At 40.3% G+C, this 20,379-nt stretch overlaps 1 protein-coding gene across 1 annotated transcript; it reads right to left on the reverse strand.

The window, feature by feature from the left end:
- Positions 1 to 1,132: 1,132 nt before the first annotated feature.
- PWP1 (PWP1 homolog, endonuclein) lies at positions 1,133 to 19,214 on the reverse strand. Its single transcript, XM_027715047.2, has 15 exons — positions 19,111 to 19,214; positions 18,967 to 19,025; positions 16,493 to 16,647; positions 15,975 to 16,060; positions 13,589 to 13,685; positions 11,924 to 12,034; positions 11,020 to 11,150; positions 10,352 to 10,425; positions 8,105 to 8,201; positions 7,162 to 7,223; positions 5,290 to 5,401; positions 3,923 to 4,013; positions 2,961 to 3,082; positions 2,396 to 2,501; positions 1,133 to 1,657 (listed from the first exon to the last, which is right to left on the reverse strand). The coding sequence occupies exons 1-15, from the start codon at positions 19,174 to 19,176 to the stop codon at positions 1,542 to 1,544; spliced, it is 1,485 nt and encodes a 494-aa protein (XP_027570848.1). The 5' UTR covers positions 19,177 to 19,214; the 3' UTR covers positions 1,133 to 1,541.
- Between the last annotated feature and the right edge of the window lie 1,165 nt (positions 19,215 to 20,379).

Below are 20,379 nucleotides of genomic sequence, written 5' to 3' on the forward strand. Positions count from 1 at the left end.
CTTCTAGAGCTGCAGTGCCAATTATAATACTAGAGGTATAAGAGAAGTCACTACCCTCAAAGAGCTTAACACAAAGCATTTATTTCAAATTAAAGCTTTAAAAAACTTTAAGCTTTTCACTGGAGAGCACTTGAACAGAAGTGGTTCTCACTACTGCTTGGCAGAGACAGGAGGGAGGCAGGAATTCCAACCCATCCAGAGTATTCCTGCAGAGCCATGGTGAACACCTGTCATCAGACTAGAAACAGCTGAAGTGGATTTAGAAGCAGCCACTTACCCTCGAGGGATAGGAAGGAAAGATCTAACCCTTTTCCCCAGCCTTTTTCCCATCTGCAGTTTGTAGTGTTACAATTTACTTGCTTTACCTCACCAGAGTGAGTTACAGTGCTTAGGGTGGAAAGCAGTGGGGAGCCGTGACAGTGCAGCTGCTTTGACACCAGTGGCTTTAATACCCAGGGCATTTTGCAGACACCTTCAGTGTGGGAAGCACTTCACAGGAGGGTAAGAGTATCATTTAACTTCTTGGTCTGGGGTAAGGCACTCGGGTGCTCCATTTTAAATGCGAGGAAATTGTTGGAGTCACAATCCTTGATTAGGTTCCTGATGCTGGAAACAAAGTTCTTAAGTTGGTGGCTCAACTGATACTCAAAACATTCCTGTGCCTTCAGGTGTTGGGCAGAAACACCTGGGCGGGGGGATGAACATGAGTACATAACACAGAGCTTTCACCAGAGACAGGGACCTGCTGAGATCCCAGCCCTCGCTTTGTGTCCTGACAGCTTCTCATCCTTTCCAACTAGCAGCTCCTTCTTTCAGTTCAAATTCTCTTAAAATATATTACAGTTGGAGCTTGAAGAAAAACTCAATACCTTGTGCAGCATCAGTCAGCTTCAGGTGCTGTGGAACCGGGGAAAAGAAACACCCAATCTTGATGGATGGAGCTGGGATATTTCTGGTTTGATATTGGTGAGCTGAATGTTAGAAATACGTTTCAAGATTCTACTGGGGATGCCATTTTATTACCTGAGAACTACTCTGGATATTTAAAAAGATACATGGAAGATATTTTAAAATCTGTATTAGAAATCTGTAAACCTAGCCTCAAGGATAAATTATCTATTTACACTTGTCATTTAATTCAGCTTTTGTTTATTTATTACACAACTGTTGGGTGAAGTATTTTTTCTTGTACCTTAGAAGGTAGAAGATCAAAACCTTTGCAGTATTTAACAAACTTCTGGTAGCCAGAATGCTTTTCTAGTGACTGTTTCATTTTATATGTCAGCTTTACACATGGTAGCCCCTGTTTCAGGGATCATTATCTCAGGCAAAAGCAAGTGATTTAATCTTTCAAAGCCGGTAACAGAGGCAGGATCTTAAGAGCTTAATCACCCCACCATGTTTCTTTGTCTGAGATGAAGAGGCCTGCAGACTGCAAGACACTAGAGCCATTTCCATGAGCTCTCACCTAACAGGGGGATTTGCAGAATACATATTAGTCGTAGTCCCGTTAATTAGTCCTTTTTTTGATGTTTGGTCCATCATGATTCCATTGCTGTCTCCAAGTCGTTGCTGCTCCTGCTGGCTGTGGAGCTGGAAGCCATGGAGTTGGCACTAGCCAGAACCAGTCTCTCTCTGTTTCCAAAAACTTCATTCACTGCAATACAGACAGGGGATTGCTTACATGTTACTCTGATGAGTACTCAAGATGACTACAGCAAGTATAGCATGGTGAACACCATGGAATGGAATGGAAATCCTAACCTGGTGCAGTTTCAAAGCTTTTCCCCTTGCTCCGAGTAGGGACTTGAAGGTTACATGTCAGAAAAATCATCTGCATATGATACTTTAATTACAATTCCTGTTATTTTTCCCTCAGAGCATTTAGAGGTTTCCCTCTGCATAATTCTGTACCCAAGTACTGTGAAATGGATGAGGTTTGAAGAGCACAACATTAAGTTTAAATAATTTATTTCTGGCTTGAGTCTCTCTGGGTTTCCACCAAGCTCTTAAAAGCCTTCTCCAAAAATTCATGCCATTTGGTTACATGTAGCTACAACAACTGATCAACCCAGTCCTCACTTTTATTCCCACAAGTACTCAAAGAATGTGGTACCTGATTACACCAGGAACATTAAGAAAAAAATAAAACAGATATAAGAAATCGGGTGTTACGCTTCAGCTACAAGAAAATAAATCATGTCAAACAGTTCTCCAATTTAGAAAAAAAAAAAAAACACTTTTTGAAGCTGAAAATGTGAACACCATAGGCAGTCATTGGGTATGTAAAAATACTAACCTACAGTTTCTCTCAGAGCCACAATACATTACTGAATACAAATACATCCTGCAGGCAAGGGGAGAACCACAATATTCAAAGAAATGAGAACATTACCTGCAGAAAGCTTGCTTATATCCCAAACACGCAGCCCTTCTCGCTCTCCTCCAAAGGCAAAAACAAATGGGAAGTCAGGGCAGCAAGCTGCACAGAAGAGAACACCCTGGGAGGGTGGAAGAAAGAAGAGGATTATTTTTTTAAATGTCATCTTTCTAAAATGAATTTGTCATCTGAAAATACTTTCTACCAAGCAAGTTGTAACAAATGTAATCTCTTTAAGTTTCCCGAAACTTCTTTTGTAAAGACACAAAATGAAAGTCAAGAGCTGCTAAGTATAAACAGTAAATCACATCTTTGTCTTGAATGTGGCAGGTGCAGGCTGGAGCACCTATAGTTCTACTCAGAACATTGTATCTGGAATTTGGGTCTGAGGCTTTGAAGCAGTCTGCCAATTCCATGTTGAATACTGCACTGGAATGAGAATGATTTATCCAGAATATACAGATGTTTTTTCCCCTAAAAGATGTTAGGTAAAACAAAATTCAAACCAGACAAAAAAAGAATAAGCAGACGTAGTTTATATATAAAACTTACTGGAATCAAGAAATAAATATTACTATACCATTTTCATATCCCTGGAATGGACTAAACTTGGTCTGTCTCCCAGGATGTCCCAAATTTTCACGTATTTGTCAGCAGATGATGTCACAAGGCACCCTTTAACCTGACTGCTTAGCTGTAGCCCTGGAAGATTAACAGTGCAGCCGTGTGAGAACCGCTGTTTCACAAAGATGAGGATACATTTTGAAGTGAAGTCATGAGAACAACCTCAGTATTCTCCTCACACAAAACTCTGTTCCAGCACAAAGGAGCAAAACATTAATGAAAGTTTCATCCTGCTCCCTGTAGTGAGATTAAAAGCACCGTGTAGGCCTATTTTGTCTCTCAATCCAACAACGGTAACACTGCAAAGACATGCTTGTTCTACTTCTTACTTAACATAATCTGCTTCCCCAGGTAGCTTTCTTCATTCATTTGCCAAAGACCATCTTGCTTGCTGTCCAAGATGATGGGGCATGTTCATACAATCTCATTTTAGACACCTGATCAGGGACTTCAGGTTCCTTTTTGAAGCTCCTACACTGACCAAATTAAAGTAGCCTAAAGGAGACAGTGTGAAAACTTTCCCGTGTGCCATACCTAAATCATCCTCAGAGTGAGTCAGTATAAAATAATTACAGAGAGAGGAGGTAAACATTATAGTTCATAATCCTAGACCAGATTCCATCGTTTTTGTATTTCCTCATCCAAAAAAAAAAAAACCACAAGGAGTGTGTCCCAAGTGAATTAGTCTGTTTTTACATGCTTATTCATGACAGTCACTGAGGAAAGTTCACTGTTGTTAAAATACTGTGCTTTCAATGGCTTCTCAGCAGAGATTTGCTTCACATGCCAGCTACCATGATTAGCATGCATGACTTAATTGTTAAACAAGGAATCACTACCACCTCAGTCCTATAGGTTAAAGGCATCTTCCAGATGTGCTTTGCCACTGGGGACAAACAGGACATGCAGGCAGTTTACCTGACACCTCTTCATCATGAGCTTTCAGAGTAAACAGGGGCTTATCAGACCGAGCATCCAGACAGTACACAAAACCATCCTCTGTGCTTGCCTGAGAAAACCACAACATTTAAAAAACAAACAATCATCATCATTCATTTGGAAAAAAACTTCCTATGAAATAATACCCACCCTCAAGTAAATCCCTGAGGCAGACACTGCTCTGTAGGGCACGTTACACTGTTCCCAGGCCTGAGCCTCTGAAGTCAGGCTCCATCCACTTGCTGCCCAAGCCATTCTACATACCTAAACTATGCTGCACTGGATTACATGGAAGTCTTAATCATATACAGATTTCTTGAAGTGTACTTTGAAGACAGTTGCCCTGCTAAGCTTGGCCCCCATGTTAGGCAATGAAATACAAAGCCTTTAGTCTCTTCACTGTCAGTTCAAAGTTTTTGGAGCCATCCAGTGGTCCTGTGCAAAGCTAAGTGTGATTATACTGAGAGATCTACATCATAAACCCAACAAAACTAAGCAACCACTTCTGCTGGCTGTATACACAAAGCAACAGAGAACTAGACAGCCACTGAGATGATAAAGATTTGGTTTTAAATTATGTTGAAAAGTTGTATTGTAAAAATCTTGACAAAACCAAGCTATTTATACTCCAGGTGGGGGTTGGTCTCTTCTCCCAGGTAACAAGCAATAGGATAACAGAAAATGGCCTCAAGTTGCACCAAGGGAGGTTTAGATTGGATATTAGGAAAAACCTGCTGAAAGGGTTGTCAAGCACTGGCACAGGCCGTCCAGGTAAGTGGTGGAATCCCCACCCCTTATTTAAAAGCCATGTAGATGAGGCACTTACAGACATGGTTTAGTGGTGGACTTGGCAGTGCTGGGTTAATGGTTGGACTTGATCTCAGAGGTCTTTTGCGACCTGAACAAGTGGATCATTCCATACTAGCCAGGAGGACGGTGCCCTCTAGCGCTGACTTGAAACACTGAATCAACATTCGGGATCTTAGTTCTAATTAGCTGCTTCTCAGTTGCATTTGCCTCATTACATGAAACACAACAGCAACTATGCAACAAAAAATATATCCCAGCCACTGAACACTGTAACAACATGACAAAGATGCCACCTCTGGAGTGCAAAAGCAGCAGCATCAATAGCTGTTCTACTGTCACAATGAAGATACCAAATAAGTAGCTGGTCTAAATATACCTGTTGAAAAAACTACTTAAAAACATCCTCCCCTGGAGCATTTTCATAATAAGCAGCACAAACCATACAATTGTCCATCAGCTCCATTATGATTCAGAAACATTATGAACACAAAAATACAGGTTAAAAACAGCCCAAGAATAGAAGAGCATGTACTCACTAAGAAATGACAAGGTGAAAAGTGATTCCAAATTACTCTCTCAACCTGACCACTAAACCTCCACACTCGATGGTTATCTTGTGGGTTTCTGCAATCATACAGCACCGTTGATCTATGGGAAAAAGGGACAGGAAATAAAATCTAAAAGAAAAAAAATCAGGGCAGAACACTCTGTGACATAGTTTGCTTTACCACCGGCATCTGAAGAAGCTCCATGTAAACTATAATTAAAATGGAAACAACTTCACTACTTAGACTTCCAATTCAATAAGATTAAAATCTCGCAGATAAGCACAAGCTTTTTTCATGTGCTTCAAAGTTTCATCTTGGTTATGAACAGTCATTCTATTGAAACTAAGCAAACAGAGCTTGAATTTACTCAATACATAAGATACTTATCACACAGGAGACCATAATTATGCAAATATATCACTTAATGAACAGACCAAAGTCTGTAAAGTCAAGTAATGATGTACTAATTAGGAAATCATTTTGTGATATATATATTAACACATTTTCAAATATGCTTTAATAAAAAGAAATTAAAAAAAAATAAAAATCAATCTTTACAAGTAGTTAGAGAAACACTACTCCAAAAAGGAGAGAGTAGATGGAAGTTAGAGGATCCTCTGGGATTCTTTACAGACGTGCTCAGCCCAGTGGCTGCAGAATCTGTCCCAACTCAAAAAGCTCCTGGGTGCAAATGCAAGGGAGGAGTGGTCATGTCACTGCAGCGACATCTCACCGCAATCAACATCCACAGCGTAACCCACTCCCACCCTATCCTGTAATTAAAGCAAAAGAAATGCAAAAGAAATGTGATCTGGGTTTCCCAGCTCTTTCACCAGGCATTTCACACAACAGCTTTTTAACAGTCTGATTTTCAGGCTATGAAGGCATCTGCCAATATTCACTGAATAGCCTGTGGTCCTGGCAAGGCTCTGCAGGAAAAGTCCACAAAGGCAGTCTACTGGTTTACAGAGGTCCATGGTATCAAAGGCATAGCTAAAGAGGGATTGACTAGCTGGTCTCAACATTTGGACTTTATCCTTTTATCAAAGGAAGTCAAAGGGAAGGAAACAGACACAGCTTCCTAACAGCAGCAAAAGGTTTTTCTCCAATACTTTCACTTAAGCAGATGTAGCAAGAGCGTAACAGAAGCCAGAGAAGACCAAGGCTTGGCTAAAGATTGACAAGTCTATAAATATTTTAACACAAGGACAAAGTCTTAAAAGCAGAATAAAAAATTCAGCGTAAGAAAATCATGGTTATAGAACAAAATTAAAAGTTACCCCATTGAGACGGGAGAACAGAGAGGAAGTTTTTTGGCTGGCAGGGCTTGTAAGAACTGGCAGTTACAGAGCTAGTCCAAGTTTGCAGACACAAACCTTTTCTGAGCATATCCAGGCTGCAATCAGAGGAGACAGCCCTTTACACTTTGGCTATGGCATGGCTAGAAAGGCTGTAGGGAGTGGTCTGGGATTTTAAAGTCCCTCATCCCCCCCAAACCTGGCCTTACAGGTTGGCAAAACCTGGGCAAGTTTTCACAGGAATAAAAAGTGACACAGTTCTAATGCAGAAAATCCCATAAGGACATATGAAGAAATAAGTTCAGTTTGGAACAGACACCTGGCACAGAAAATGTCAGTCCAGATGGTTAAAGCATTTGGCTACCTCCAAAAAAGAGGTAAGGAAAACCACATTTTGGCCACATACAAACCTGGCTAGCTTGCTGGAAAAAAATAACAGCATTACTCAAATTGGCAGAGTTATAAAAAAAATGAAAAAGAAAACACAAGACAACCTAATGTGCTTAACTGAATACTAATACCCTCCCTATGTGCAACATTTGAAAACATTACCCTGACATACTTATCGAACGATCCAGAAATAAGGGTCTGAGTTTCAAACGGATGAAACTGCAATGTCTGCACCTGGATAATGGAAGATTTTATATAACACACATACACAGGAACTTTCTTGGAACAAAGCACAACCACCCCTTCCCCAAGCCAGCACATTTTCCCCCCAAAAAACCATCCTAATGAGCTTGTTGATACTCTAATTGCTTATAAAATAGTGCAAGAGATGCACATTGCTTCAAACACCCCCACCTGGTGGAAACAATGTATTTTCCAATATAATTTAACTGAACAGGACCCCCTGCCCCCTTTCTGCCCTAGATTTAAAAAAAAAAAAAAAAAAAAAAGCTAGAGGAGGTAAAATAATATCTGCTTCCAGTTTGGGGAGAAAAAGCAGATGTTAACAAAAAAATGAAAATCAGGAGTTTGTCAAGGGCAGTGACTTTGTTAGAAGCAAAATAAGGTTACAACTCTTAATAGCTAGCCTTCACATTTTAATTACTATGAGATTAATTCATTTCTGATGTACCCACCACTATGGTATTTTAGTCTCATTTATTTTAAACCTTTTTCACCTAGAACAAACTGTAACTGACACTCATTGTTCCCTTAAGAGAGAGTTCTAGTTTGACCTCTGCTCAGACATCTATTTTTGTAGCTTATACCAGCATTATTAGATTCTCCATCATTAGGCCTTTCACAAAAAGGCATTTTAAAAACTGCTGTAAATCTTTGCTAACTTTCTAAAGGATAAGTTAGATAACATTTTAAAAAGCAAATGCAGTGTTGTTTACAAAAGCAACTAATTAAGAAATTTAAACAATTCTGCACAGTTGTTAGAACATTACAGAATTGTTGTTCTGAGGGTTCAGGACCAAGCAGTTAATGAAAAACTGCAGGTATTTTTTTCCTCTGTATTTTACCATGGAAGAAACATAGCAATTATTACATACCTTGTCTGTATGTAGCGTCAGGCTGGCTGCTGGCTTACCCACAGACATATCCCACAGAATCACAGTATTGTCAGCAGATGCACTTGCTAAAACATTCCTGATAATGGACCAAAAAATCAGTTTTAGAAGTCTTTACACAAACAAATAATGGTGAAAAATCCAAAATACATACAGAGCCCAATTCTGAGAACAAGTACACTCTGGTCTATAGACTATGTCTCTCAAGCCTGAGGACTAACTCCTGGAAGGCAATTATAAGTTACAAGTAAAGACTACAAATAGGCTATATTACATTACATTAGTAGAACACTCATAACAACAACAACAGTTCTGCTTGTAATTCCCCCTGACATCACTTAAAATATCATCTACTCAAAGATTTCTCAAAAAACCCCGAAGTAATAAAGGCTTTTAGGCACTTTCTTTCCTTTGACATTAAACAGCATTTTATCACCTATGCAAAACTTAGTTTTATTTGCGTATGCATACAGCCAAGAGCCAGACAAACCTGTTTTTAAAGTATTTTGCTAATATCTGACTGTTTATATAACCACTGAAGACCCAACACAGTACACCCTTCATAGACTGCTGAAAGTAATCACTAAAATTTCAGTTAGTTTACAGACCCCACATTTCAACTTGAATTTGACCAATTGTGTTAAGAGCTATAAACACAGTTTAAAAGTTTAATCAGAAAAAAAAATCAGAACATTCCCAAAAGCCTGTCAAATACACAGTATAATTTCTACCATTGCTTCATTGCTCTTAAAATCAGATCTAATACCTCAACATGTTGCTTCTGATTGAAACTGCTTCTCCCTCCACTTTTTATATTAACCAAGTGTTTCTGACTGAAAGAGTTAATATTCTCCTGGAAACGCTGTTTTCCCAAGCAATGTTACAAGGGAAAGTTAAGAAAATGCACAGTGAAGGCTGTAAGAACATTTTACAGTAACACCATTGTGACCTACAGGCAGAAAGTTATTTGTAGAGAGCTGTCACAACAAGCCTTGCTTAAAAGAAAGAAACAACAAAAAACACATTTGAAATATAAGCTGCTCCAAGGAGTTCCTTGGTTTGTTCATAACCTTCCCTCTTCAGGGCTGTTTTTATTTCCTGAGAGATCTACCAATATCAATGAATTGTAACTCAGCACATTACAGAATTATGCATTTCAGACACTTAGCAATTGAAACCATAATTTTTTCTATACTTGTCTGTGTATTATCGCCAGACAACCATGAAAGGTACATGAAAGCTACTCTTTCTGTAAGACTGATGGACTGATCACTACCACACTTTTTGTCTACATGTATAATTTAAGAACAATAGACATTACCCTGTAAATTAAGAGTGCAATTTATGTACACTTACTGAGGTCCACGTGGGTGTTTTATTCTTCAGTATCTATATAAGAAAGCCCTACAAGTGAAAGCTTACACCTGCTCAGAGTATTCAGAGTTGACTATGCTCATCTTCAGAGGAAGAGGCATCTCTGACAGCAGGAATAGAAAAATTAAAAAATTTACAAACAAAATAAATGAGCCTGTGTCTGACTGGAGCAGTTTCAAGACCCATGCTGAGGATCCTCTGATAGATGAACTCTTCACAACCACCTAACCGATAAAAACCCAGCAGCATCTTTTACTTCAGTCAGCACATTGTCCTTGACCCCTGCTCCAAGATGGGCCAGATTTGTGTTGCTTCAATAGCAGCACTTCACTGTTAGTTGATTAGGGCAACAGGGAATTCTCTCTGCCAAGGATAACCCAAAGGCTAGAAGCATTTCATTTCTGTAACTGTGCTATTAGGGCTTTTACACTTTCTTTTCTGTTCACAGCTCTGGGGCAAAAGCTAGAGGGAAAAAACCAGAATAGCAAGACTCTACTTGTATCTCTTTAAATGGTGTCTTAGGTCACTGGCAGATCAGTACAGCTCTGGGGAGCCCTTCTGCTTCTCCAGTTTGTACATGTGAAATGTAGGCGATTTATCAAATGGCTCAGATCTACCTCTGCCCTGCCTTTAGCTGGAAAACCTGCAAATAAAAAGTGATCTGCAGCAATATGTAAATACTTAAAAAAAATAATCAAGAGTTCTAGTTTTGAAAAAAGAATAAAATGGGGGTGTATTTTTAAGAATGGATTAATTTCAGAAGGGCTTTCAAATTTTTGGATTTTGAGTGCACATTGTATGCCTAATTAAGAATGCAAATTTGTAACATCCATTGTTATTCAAGTGTTCTTTTACCTGCTTTGTTTATTCCATGAAAGATCAAGCACAGCATCAGTATGTCCTTCCACGGTCCCTTCTGAAGACAGACTCTGTGTACACACATACAAAATAAACAGGCTTGAAAATTACAGCTTCAATGCAAACCAAGCATCACCCTGCATTAGCAAGAGTTCCTAAATGTCTTCACCAACAATTTCACATTAAATTACTCTCACTTGCTGCAACACAGCTTTTGAGAGAACTGTCTCTGCACTGCCTGCACCTTGCCTCCTACCCCAGATCTCAGATTGCTCCATTCACAGCTGGTGGGGCTCACAGAACTGGTTACTCCCTTCAGGCTAGTAAAAGAAATCCCACTGTTTCCAGCGACCATGCAACTTCTTCAGCTTGTTTCTAAACACCCCTGGCAGATCCCTCTCTCACCTCCCAATTAACTGAGCTTTAGGTCCTTGTAACTGCCAGCTCCTAGAATTCCAATTTCAAATGGTTAAGATGCAAGGCTTACTGGGACAGCAACTGGAAATCAACCATAAGCCACCCCACTCCTCTTCTGCTCTTAATTCCAGGCTTTAATTACTCAGAGAACAATTAGCATTTCAAATATTGTAGGAAAAAAAAAAAAGGCATTCTCTCTGCCCTAAGTTTCCTCCATCCAAGCAGACAAATAATTTTACAATACTTACTTTCTTTCCTTTCTTTTTCTTCTTTTTCTCTTTCTTGCCTCCAAGAGAAAACACTGGTTCTAAGGATTCTACTACATCAAGGTCCCAAATGTCAATAACTGGGGTCATGTTACCCACTGCAACATAATTTCCTACAAGCAGAAACGCAAATGCAACCGCATTTATTTAGAGTTATGAAATATCATATTTGGCAATGCAGTTGTTGCTTATTTCTTTGATTAAGTAAAACTTATGTGCCACAGTCTTCTACTTGAACATATTTGATGTTTATAACTGACAAGGAGCGATTTAAAAATATCAGCTGACAGCAGATGTTGCCAGAAAAAAAATTTACTTGGTTTTCTTCCCCTTCAGTACAAGTAACTGATCAAAGAAGCTGTATAAAGTTCCATGTTTTGTTTGTTTTTAAAGGAAAAAACAAACCAAAACAAAACCACATCCCCTGTACTATGGAAAAAGAAAGTATCTGTAAAACACAGGAAAAAGGTTACTAAATACATAAATATATATAAATTTTTCTGTAGTTTACAGTTAATCACTGCATTGGACATAATGAATTTAAGCAAAAGCAACCTTTCATTTGCAAATGGAATATAAAGCAGATCATATTATATAAAGAGAAGAGCTTGCTCTGGTCTGCTAACTGACAATAACTTAAATATTTTTATAAACCCAGTTTATTTGTAATAAACCCAGTATTTTAGTCAAATCACTTGTTACAGAAACATCACTAAAATGACTGTATCACCAAACCAAAACACTTGATATTCAGTTTATCCTTCTTAACATCTTGGGCTTATTTCTGTTTGTACCTCTGGAAGACATTATTTAGTGACATTACATTTATACACTTTGCAAGTAAAAATTATTTAACTGGACATTTACAGTATTCTTTGTAATTTACCTGTTGATTCATCTGGATTAGGATCAAAATTCAACCACTCCAGACTTAGAGGGTAAGCAGGCAAGATAATATCGTGATGTACATAAAATGAGTCCTCTTCATGATTATAAACTGAAAAATAATTAAAGTTAAACAAGACATCGTTGAAGAGGAAAAGCAAACAACTATAAAGCAGTTCACTTCTGCAAAAGGCAGATGTGGCAAAGACTAAATTGTAAAGGAGGTCTAGAATATAAATTTGGAACGTGTTCAGAGTTTTAGTGTAGAGGCCAGACCCTCCAAGTATGAATGTTATACTTAACAAAATTACACAAAACAAACACTCTCCTGTGTACTTTAGATAAAGAAGTGACAAGTTCAGCAAAGATGCAATACTTTATTCCTAGCACACCACACTACTTTATTTGTAAGATCACTTCAAAATAGATGCTCCATATCCAGCACTTTCTACATCAGAACACATTAATGGAGATTCAGACATTCACTTTACAGAATTAGCAATTAAAAAAAAATCATTCCAGATGAAATTTAAGTGGAAATGAAAGTAAAAGACAAACAGATTTTAAAGTAGAGGAAGCTTAAGAAGTCAGAAGAAGTTGCCTTTAGTATGTTGTACTGAGACACAGGAAGAGTTGCAATAAAGTAACCATACACTAAACACAGCATTCCCTGCAGCCAGCTATTTTTCTCATAATAAAATAACTTACTAGCTGGATAGCAAAGAAAAAACATTAATTATTTTAATAATATGTTACCATCAAACACACAAAATTACTGCGCCATTCTTAAGTGCATGTGACAGATGTTCAGATAACTAAAGTTTTCAGTTAACGAAGTTGCCTTAGTAGTTAACCAAGACAGGGTTACCCAACGTTAGAAACTGCAGAAGCCCTTGCTATTGTTTTGTAAGTTAACATTTGGGAAAATGACACAGTTAATAAAGATGTTGGTATCTGAAGAGATGCTGTCAAACATTTTGGGCGTGTTTCTTGCTTAAAATGAAATACTTTGCTTGCAGAAACATGGACCATCACACAAATAGGCAGAACCACTCCCACAAAGAACCATGGTAAGAAAAGATGATAATTTCAGCACACTCAGTAGTACTCCTTGCTGCAACACAAATACTCCTTGCTGCAACAGGAAAATCTCTTACACAGTAAAAATTAAACCTATTGCTAGAAAAAGCAGTATTCAGGCCATATTAAGGACCATCTCTTCTAAAACTATGATGATAAAAGTGCTGATTCTTCTAGTCCTAGCTGTGGAAAGCCCATTTAAAGAAGCAAGGAGAAAGATGAAGGGAAAAACCCAACAAAATAACAAACTATTAGGGGATGCTTGCAGGATATGGAAAGACTGGAAGAAAGATTGTATGTTCAGAGAATAAAAATGCCATAGTATTTTCTAAGTCTCATAAGAAATTAAATAAGGAAAAGAAATGCTATATAGCCTGAAAGAGGCTAGCTATCCTCTAAATAACAATAACTCCACATGAAATATTCTAGTCCTGGAAAGTGGCTTAAGAACAAAACACAAAGCAGAAGGGGAGAAAAAAACCTTACAAAAACCAGCCCACTCCCTCTTTGACACAACCATATGGCACAGGCTAGGCAAGACATATTCACTAAGTTCACTGTAAAGAACAAATCCTATTTTACTTACCATGGACCTCCAAACTACAGCAGTCTTTATCAACTCTGCCGCAAAGGACAAGATTGTCATCGGGCTTAATCAAAAAGTCCTCCTGTTCATATTGCTCCTGAACAGCAAAAAGGAGAGGACAAGGGACGTTAAGCAATGCACATGAATGCACAGAACTACGTACGTTCAAAAGGCTGAACCAATGAGTAATTTTAAACCATAACAGAAAACAGTCGAAATCCAACACCCCAATGCCCACCCACCTAAAACCATCTTATGGTGATAAACAGAGAAAGGCAGGAACCAGACCCCGATCACAGGGAGACTGAATAGTCATTAAATAAATTGAAGGAGTTTGTATGTGGACGTACCTGGATTTGTAAACATGTTTAATTACCAAATATGAAACCATATTTCAAGGCTATCATGATGCAGCCCACTGCTGAAAAGCACCACCAGGACATACAAAGCAAGCTTATTTCCTTCGTGCTCCTGCTTCTTGACCATTTATATAGTATAACAGCATTTTACCCAACAAAGATACTGCAATTGCTCCTCACATAGAGGAAGAAATTCCAAGAGCATCAAAACACAGTCTACTTCCTGCAAAATATTTCCCAAAAAGTACTGCCTACAGCTCTACTGGGCATTCAGCTATACCAGAACAAATGTAATCTCTCATCTGACTTTCCCTATTACTGAGGAATGAAAGGCATCTGGGAATTTTTGTCAGTGAAAAACAAAGAACTGTACATAAGTCAATAGTCTCACAAGAGTACCATCCTTCAAATATACACCACATCCAAGACTTCTTGGACTTCTCGTTGCAGGTTTTTAATTTCTTTTTTATTCACTTCAAGCATATTTCAATATTTGAATTCCATCAAGTCCTACAATTCTTTTAATTAATTAACTTAATGTTACACAATACTTAGTCTTCAACAGTACTAGTAGTAAATACCAAAAGATAACACAAAATCCATGTTGAAGAACTTGCAGAATTTGAGGAAAGAACTTGAGCATAGGAAGAAAGGCCTGAGAAAAAGGTGTTCACTTACTGTATCTCTGGAAAAAGTTAGCTATTCTGACACAGAATAAATGCAGATCATATTCTCTCTGAATCCTTGTGTGAATACCTCTTTGACTATAAAAATAACTTTTAAAGCTTTTCTCTCCTCCACTGATACACAGGAGCAAGAAAAATCATCAATGGAACACAGAGAAAACAAACAGTGCCCCAAAGTGCACATAGCAAGTGAACTCCTTTTAGAGATAAGGTGAGTGCCTTCCTCCCTGAGCTTTGTTACAGTATGTGAAGTCACCATAACAACTCCTTGTCATGTTTGACAGAGTTCCCTGACACAGAAACTAGACACTGTGCTGGAAGACTACAGCTAATATTTTCTTTCAATCTTACTGGCTTTGTAAAGAATCCAAAATACTGTAGAGCAAGGACAGCACCCAGAAAAATCTCAGGATCTTTATGCTTAGAAGAGGTGACAAAAATTCACCTACTATCACCCTGCCCCAGATGATCACAGTTTCTGCTGGTTGCTCTCTGGATTGTCTCTTCTCACACAACCTCACCTTAGTTCTACCTGATTTCTGTAATCTTTCCATGTAAATTAAGTCAATCAAACTGCAATCTAGCCTTCTGAACTAAATTGGAGGATATCCTCTGGAATCTCTCCATATCCCAGTATTTTAGCCAAGGCAATACCAATGTTAAGTACAGTAGCAGGATTACCTTGTGTCTTGCTTGCATCTTGTGCTGCATCCCTGTCCACCAGAAAAAGGCAAACAGCCACATAACAGGACAGTACTCTTGACACAACTTGTGTTAGGCTGCAGCCAGAGACTTCTTCACCCAGAGCAGAGCTCCTACACACCCAGCTCCTGCAAAAATGTTCCCCCTCTGACAGGTGGAAACTAACACAGGCAGAAGCAGCCAACAACACAGCACACTGTGCTTCTCTGTTTAACAGGGATGTATTTCCTCATGCCATATCCCTAATTTGACACGTAGCCTGAGTCCACCTCAGCCCAATTTCTTACACAAACTGGTGGAAGGTGCAAGAGTCTTGCAGACTAGGAAATTTTCTAATTTGGGCCATTAGTGGCCTTAGATTTGTTATTTTTTCAAGCATTTTCTGTGTTCTAGATAGGTGAAAAACCACTCTGCATGGTTTAAATAATGAGCCTTAACCTCCTACTTAAATGCAAAAGGCACACAAAGAAGGGACTGCACAAAGCAACCTTAAAAGAAAAAAAGTTCAGTCTGATCAAAAATCTGGCACACCTGTGAAAAAGGACTGCAAGCACTTACAGACCCTAAGCCAGCGTGGAAAATTCAACTGATTTTTAAGTTTACGCTGTTTAAAATATTAAACATTTTTTAAGTACTTACAGTGGTTTTTAGGGTGATGTAAGGATCATTATCATTACTCCCATATACTGCCAGAGTAGCCAAAGAGTCTCCAAGTTGTAAATCACCTAGACGGGAATTTTAGAACACTTGTCAGTGACAGGTGAAGTTAGAAACTCCTGCACTGATGCCTGTATTACCTATAATGCAAAATATCAGGAGTGGGCTAAATGAACTTCCAAGTTTCAAACCCAAGTACCTCGGCAAGCTAAACTGATTGGAGCTTTCAGGGACTTCTGCCGCTCTGCTCCAGCACTACAGCAGAGGGAGTAACAATCTTTCCAACATGCTCTTGCTTTTACTGTCAGGGAGGGGGACAGTGAATTGCTTCCCTCACTAAATGACTTCTGAAGCTGGGACAAGCGAATTATTAAAAATGTGAATTTCCAGCATCTGAAACTTAACACTGTGTAGTTTTAGGATATTAAGGTCTTAAGTACAACAAGAAGTGGAAAAGTTCTTCCCTTGCACTGCATATCTGATGTATAAATTTTTCTTACCCGTGTATTCCTCTTTATCATAATTTTCCAAATCATATTCATCCAGTTCATGATCAGACAGGTCTTCATTGTTATGGGAAGACTGAGAGCTGCCAGCAACAGCCACATTCGTGTCCCCTGCTGTCTGATCTTCATTGTTGGCACCAGCACCATCCCTGTGGAAAGACACACATCCTTGAGAAATTGTGACAGACATGTACAACACTTCCAGGTAATTATTTAGGGCACTGCTGTTAAGATTTCAGCACACAGTCCTAGCTGTTCACATGGGTTTCAAGTCTTTATGGCAATCATTTGGAAATCCATTCACTCCTTCCTGATCTTTTCCCATAATTCCCACCGTTATTCTCAGGCTTTCAGAGAAAGTTTTTCATTGAAAGTTTTCATGACACAATGTGGCATGAATTTTGCTCAACAAACTAAACTGTGTGTCTAAATCTGTTTCTCTTACACATTTCTTAACCTCACTTCTGTGCATTCAGATGTCCAATTCATTCTTTCCTTTTTCTCCCCCCCCACCAAGGCCCTGTCATGTGTGAGGACTCTTACATTTCTAAAGATTTTTAAAACTTCACTTCCTCACACTTTCCATAATTATAATAGAAGAAAAAAAAACCCAACATAAAATTTATTAGGTAGGGACATTTGTGGATTACTTCTTATGGGATAAACTATGCAACTTGGAAACTTTATGGCAACAATTCTGTATGCACAAATTCATTCAGCAGAAGGAAATGTACACTAAACAAGGGCTGAGAACATAACAGAGGTGTCTTAATGGAGCATGCTCCATAGAAACTCATCCCTGCTGAATACACTGTATTTCTGTCCCTCTGCATGTAAAATTCCCAAGCAACAATGAGCCAAGGCAGTTCTCAGATACGATCTCTGAATTAAATACCCCAAACCCATTTTTCTAATTTGTTCAGTAAAATAAAAACTTCGTATTAATAAGATAACTAGAGATAAGTAACAAGATAATTAGAAACCCTAAATCTCAGTTTGATTTGAGATCTCTGCACAGGAAAAAAAATTGAGGTGTTGTAACAAATTTTACGAAGTACCAGCAATTATAAATAGATTATAACATCTTTGGTTGTTTCAGATGGTCGTTAAATTTCCATCCTGAAGTTTTACAGACTGTATAACAACCAGCACCTCAAATCTTTCCATGCTTTTGTAATTGCAAGAGAAAGGAAACCACTCAAAAAATCAAAAGTTCACAGACATAAAGGGAAACAAGTAACACTACAGACAACAGAAACATTAAAACTTCATGAGTTAAGAAACTAACATAAAGTGAGAATCTTCCAAACGTTTAACATGATTTTGGAACCATTAGAAAACAAAACCAGAACAAAACACATTCTGGGATGAGACACTATTCAGCAATGAAGTCACTGCTTGATCCAAGAGAAATGGGGTGAATGATATTTGCCCAACTCTAAAAGCTTTTACAGTTCAATCACACACATCCTGGTACAACCACACACCCTACATAACTGAAACAGAATCAGAAATCCAAAAATACAGAGAACAATCTAACAGAAAAAGACCAGAAAATAGAATAATACCTTGATCTTTTTCTAGACAAAAGAGAGCCAGTTTTCCTTGTTTTCTATAGGTTGTTTCATAAATATGTCACTTCTGTTACTCTTTTCATAAATACCTTTTCCTTAAAAGCAGAGTGACAAAACGCAACTACATAACTAAGACCTTCCAGTGCTGAGAGTTGTGATGTCTCTAGGTTCATCTGTGAGCCATAAACACAGCCCTGAGTGATGTTCTGCCTTCTTTGCCACAGCATAAACACCACATCATTCTGAGCCCCACTGCGGCCTCCAGACTTCCTTAGATCGTCAAGTCACACCCTCAGCATCACTTTTTCACAGTCAGTTTGGGATTTCCATCTCGGTTTGCCACACCTCCAAAGCACCCACGGTTACAAACCCAACTTATTTTTCACTCCAGGTGGGAATGGCAGCTCCAGAGAGGACCAGGCCACAGACATCACGAGAAAAGCTCAGGGAGTCTGACAGCACCACAGCTGACAACTGAGGAACCACATGCGAACGCAGCCCACGCTGTCATGGCCACGACGACTGCAGGATACGCTTAAAGAACCACAGGATATTCTGAGCTGGAAGGGACCATAGGATCATGGACCGCAACTCCGAAGTGAGTGGCCCATACGGATATCGAGTCCACAACTTCGGCATTATCAGCACCGCGCTCCGACGAGCTCAGCTAATAATCTCAGGGGAATTCCATCTCCGCACCGCCGCTCCTCCCGGGACGTCAGGCTCCCTTGGCACAGCGCTCCAGGAGAAACTCGTGCTGGCTGGTACCGTCTCCACTTCTCGCTGCTGCTTCCCAAGCTGGCCCTCCAGGAGCTCCCCGGGCTGCGGGCAGGGCTGCCCGCGTTCGGCTCCAACCCCGCACCCAGCAGAGCCCCTCCCGCCGCCCCGGCTCACCCCAGCCTGTCCTGCGCTTCCTCGATGAGACCCTTCAGCTCCTCCTCGCTGAGCTGCACCTGCGGGGCGGACACAGAGAGGGGTGAGGGCGGCGGCGGGGAGAGCGTGTGGGGGATCCCCGGCCCAGCCCAGCCCCGGCCGCACCTTGTCGGGGGTCTCCTTGGCCACGCCGCGCCGCACCCAGGCGGCGCAGGGCACCGGGCAGCTCATGGCGGCACCGCCACCACGTGCGAGCGGGCGCGGCGCGCACCACTGACGTCATGAGCGGAGAGGGTCCGCCCGCAACGGTGAGAACGGCGGGGGGCGGAGACAACTGGGTGACGTCATCATAGAGCGACGAGACAGACAGGGCCTACAGGGAGGGGGCGGGGCCTGCCCGGGGGGAGGGGCTTGCGCGGGAGGGGCGGGGCGCGGTTCCTTTCAGGGAGCCGCCGGGCTGTCCTGGGGACGAGGAGGGGTACACGGCCCCATCTCCAGAGTTTTCACAGAATCACAGGCTCAGTTAGGTTGGAAACGACCTCCAAGATCATCGAGTCCAGCCTTCCAGTCCTTCGCTTCCCACACTGGTTCGCGGCTTCCCTTCGCTTACTGGGAGAGATCTGCCCCGCCTGATATTCGCTTCCACTGAAATAACCCGCCCAAGTGAAAAGTTTAGAAAGGCCTTTTTTGTTAGAAGCCAGCGCGCAGTCGGGAGCAGCAGAGGGGTGCAGGAAGTTGGGAGGGCCTGGCGTCGGCACAGGAGCAGCTGCTTTTTGCCCTCCCAAGTGTCAGTGTCCTGTACCAGCTAACTCCTTAAATCGGGGCAATAGGATAAAATGCCAGCTGGATTGTACAGGAAGGTTCTCTCTTACTAACGTGCAGAAATCACTGCTTCCATCACCGGAATCTTAATTCAGGGGGTAACTGCAAAGTACAGGGACGGGAAATGGGGTTGGGCGAAGGAGGGTTTCCCAGGGTAAAGCTCAGGGACTTGGCAACCAAACTGCAGCTTGGCAGACACAATGGCCACATTATTTCATCCACATGTCACTAGACGACACCAGTGTAGCATTTTCATTTTTCTTACCCTGACTCTTCTGTGGTTCTGGCATGACAAATAAACATCTATCAAATTATTACTACTTCTTCACTACCCTGTTCTTTGCACCCATATGCAGTGTTTTATCTTAAAATAGACATAAACATACCAAGGCAAGAGTTGTGTCTTTCCCACTCTTCCTTGTAGTACCCTGGGGCATGGGCACCCAATCCTACCTGGGATCTAGGTAATTACTGATCTTGCATTTTTGTGTGCTTGCCTTTTTGCTGGGATGTTATTATTTGCTTTGCTGGTCACCTTCTCTTACAGTGTTCAAGAAATCCTTCTTGTCCTCCCATGTATGAATTGGCTACAGTTTGACTGTCAATCTTCCT

This window comes from Pipra filicauda, unplaced genomic scaffold (assembly GCF_003945595.2).
Source record: "Pipra filicauda isolate LSUMZ 115617 unplaced genomic scaffold, ASM394559v2 scaffold201_size1378038_pilon, whole genome shotgun sequence".
In the NCBI taxonomy this organism is placed as follows: Eukaryota; Metazoa; Chordata; class Aves; order Passeriformes; family Pipridae; genus Pipra; species Pipra filicauda.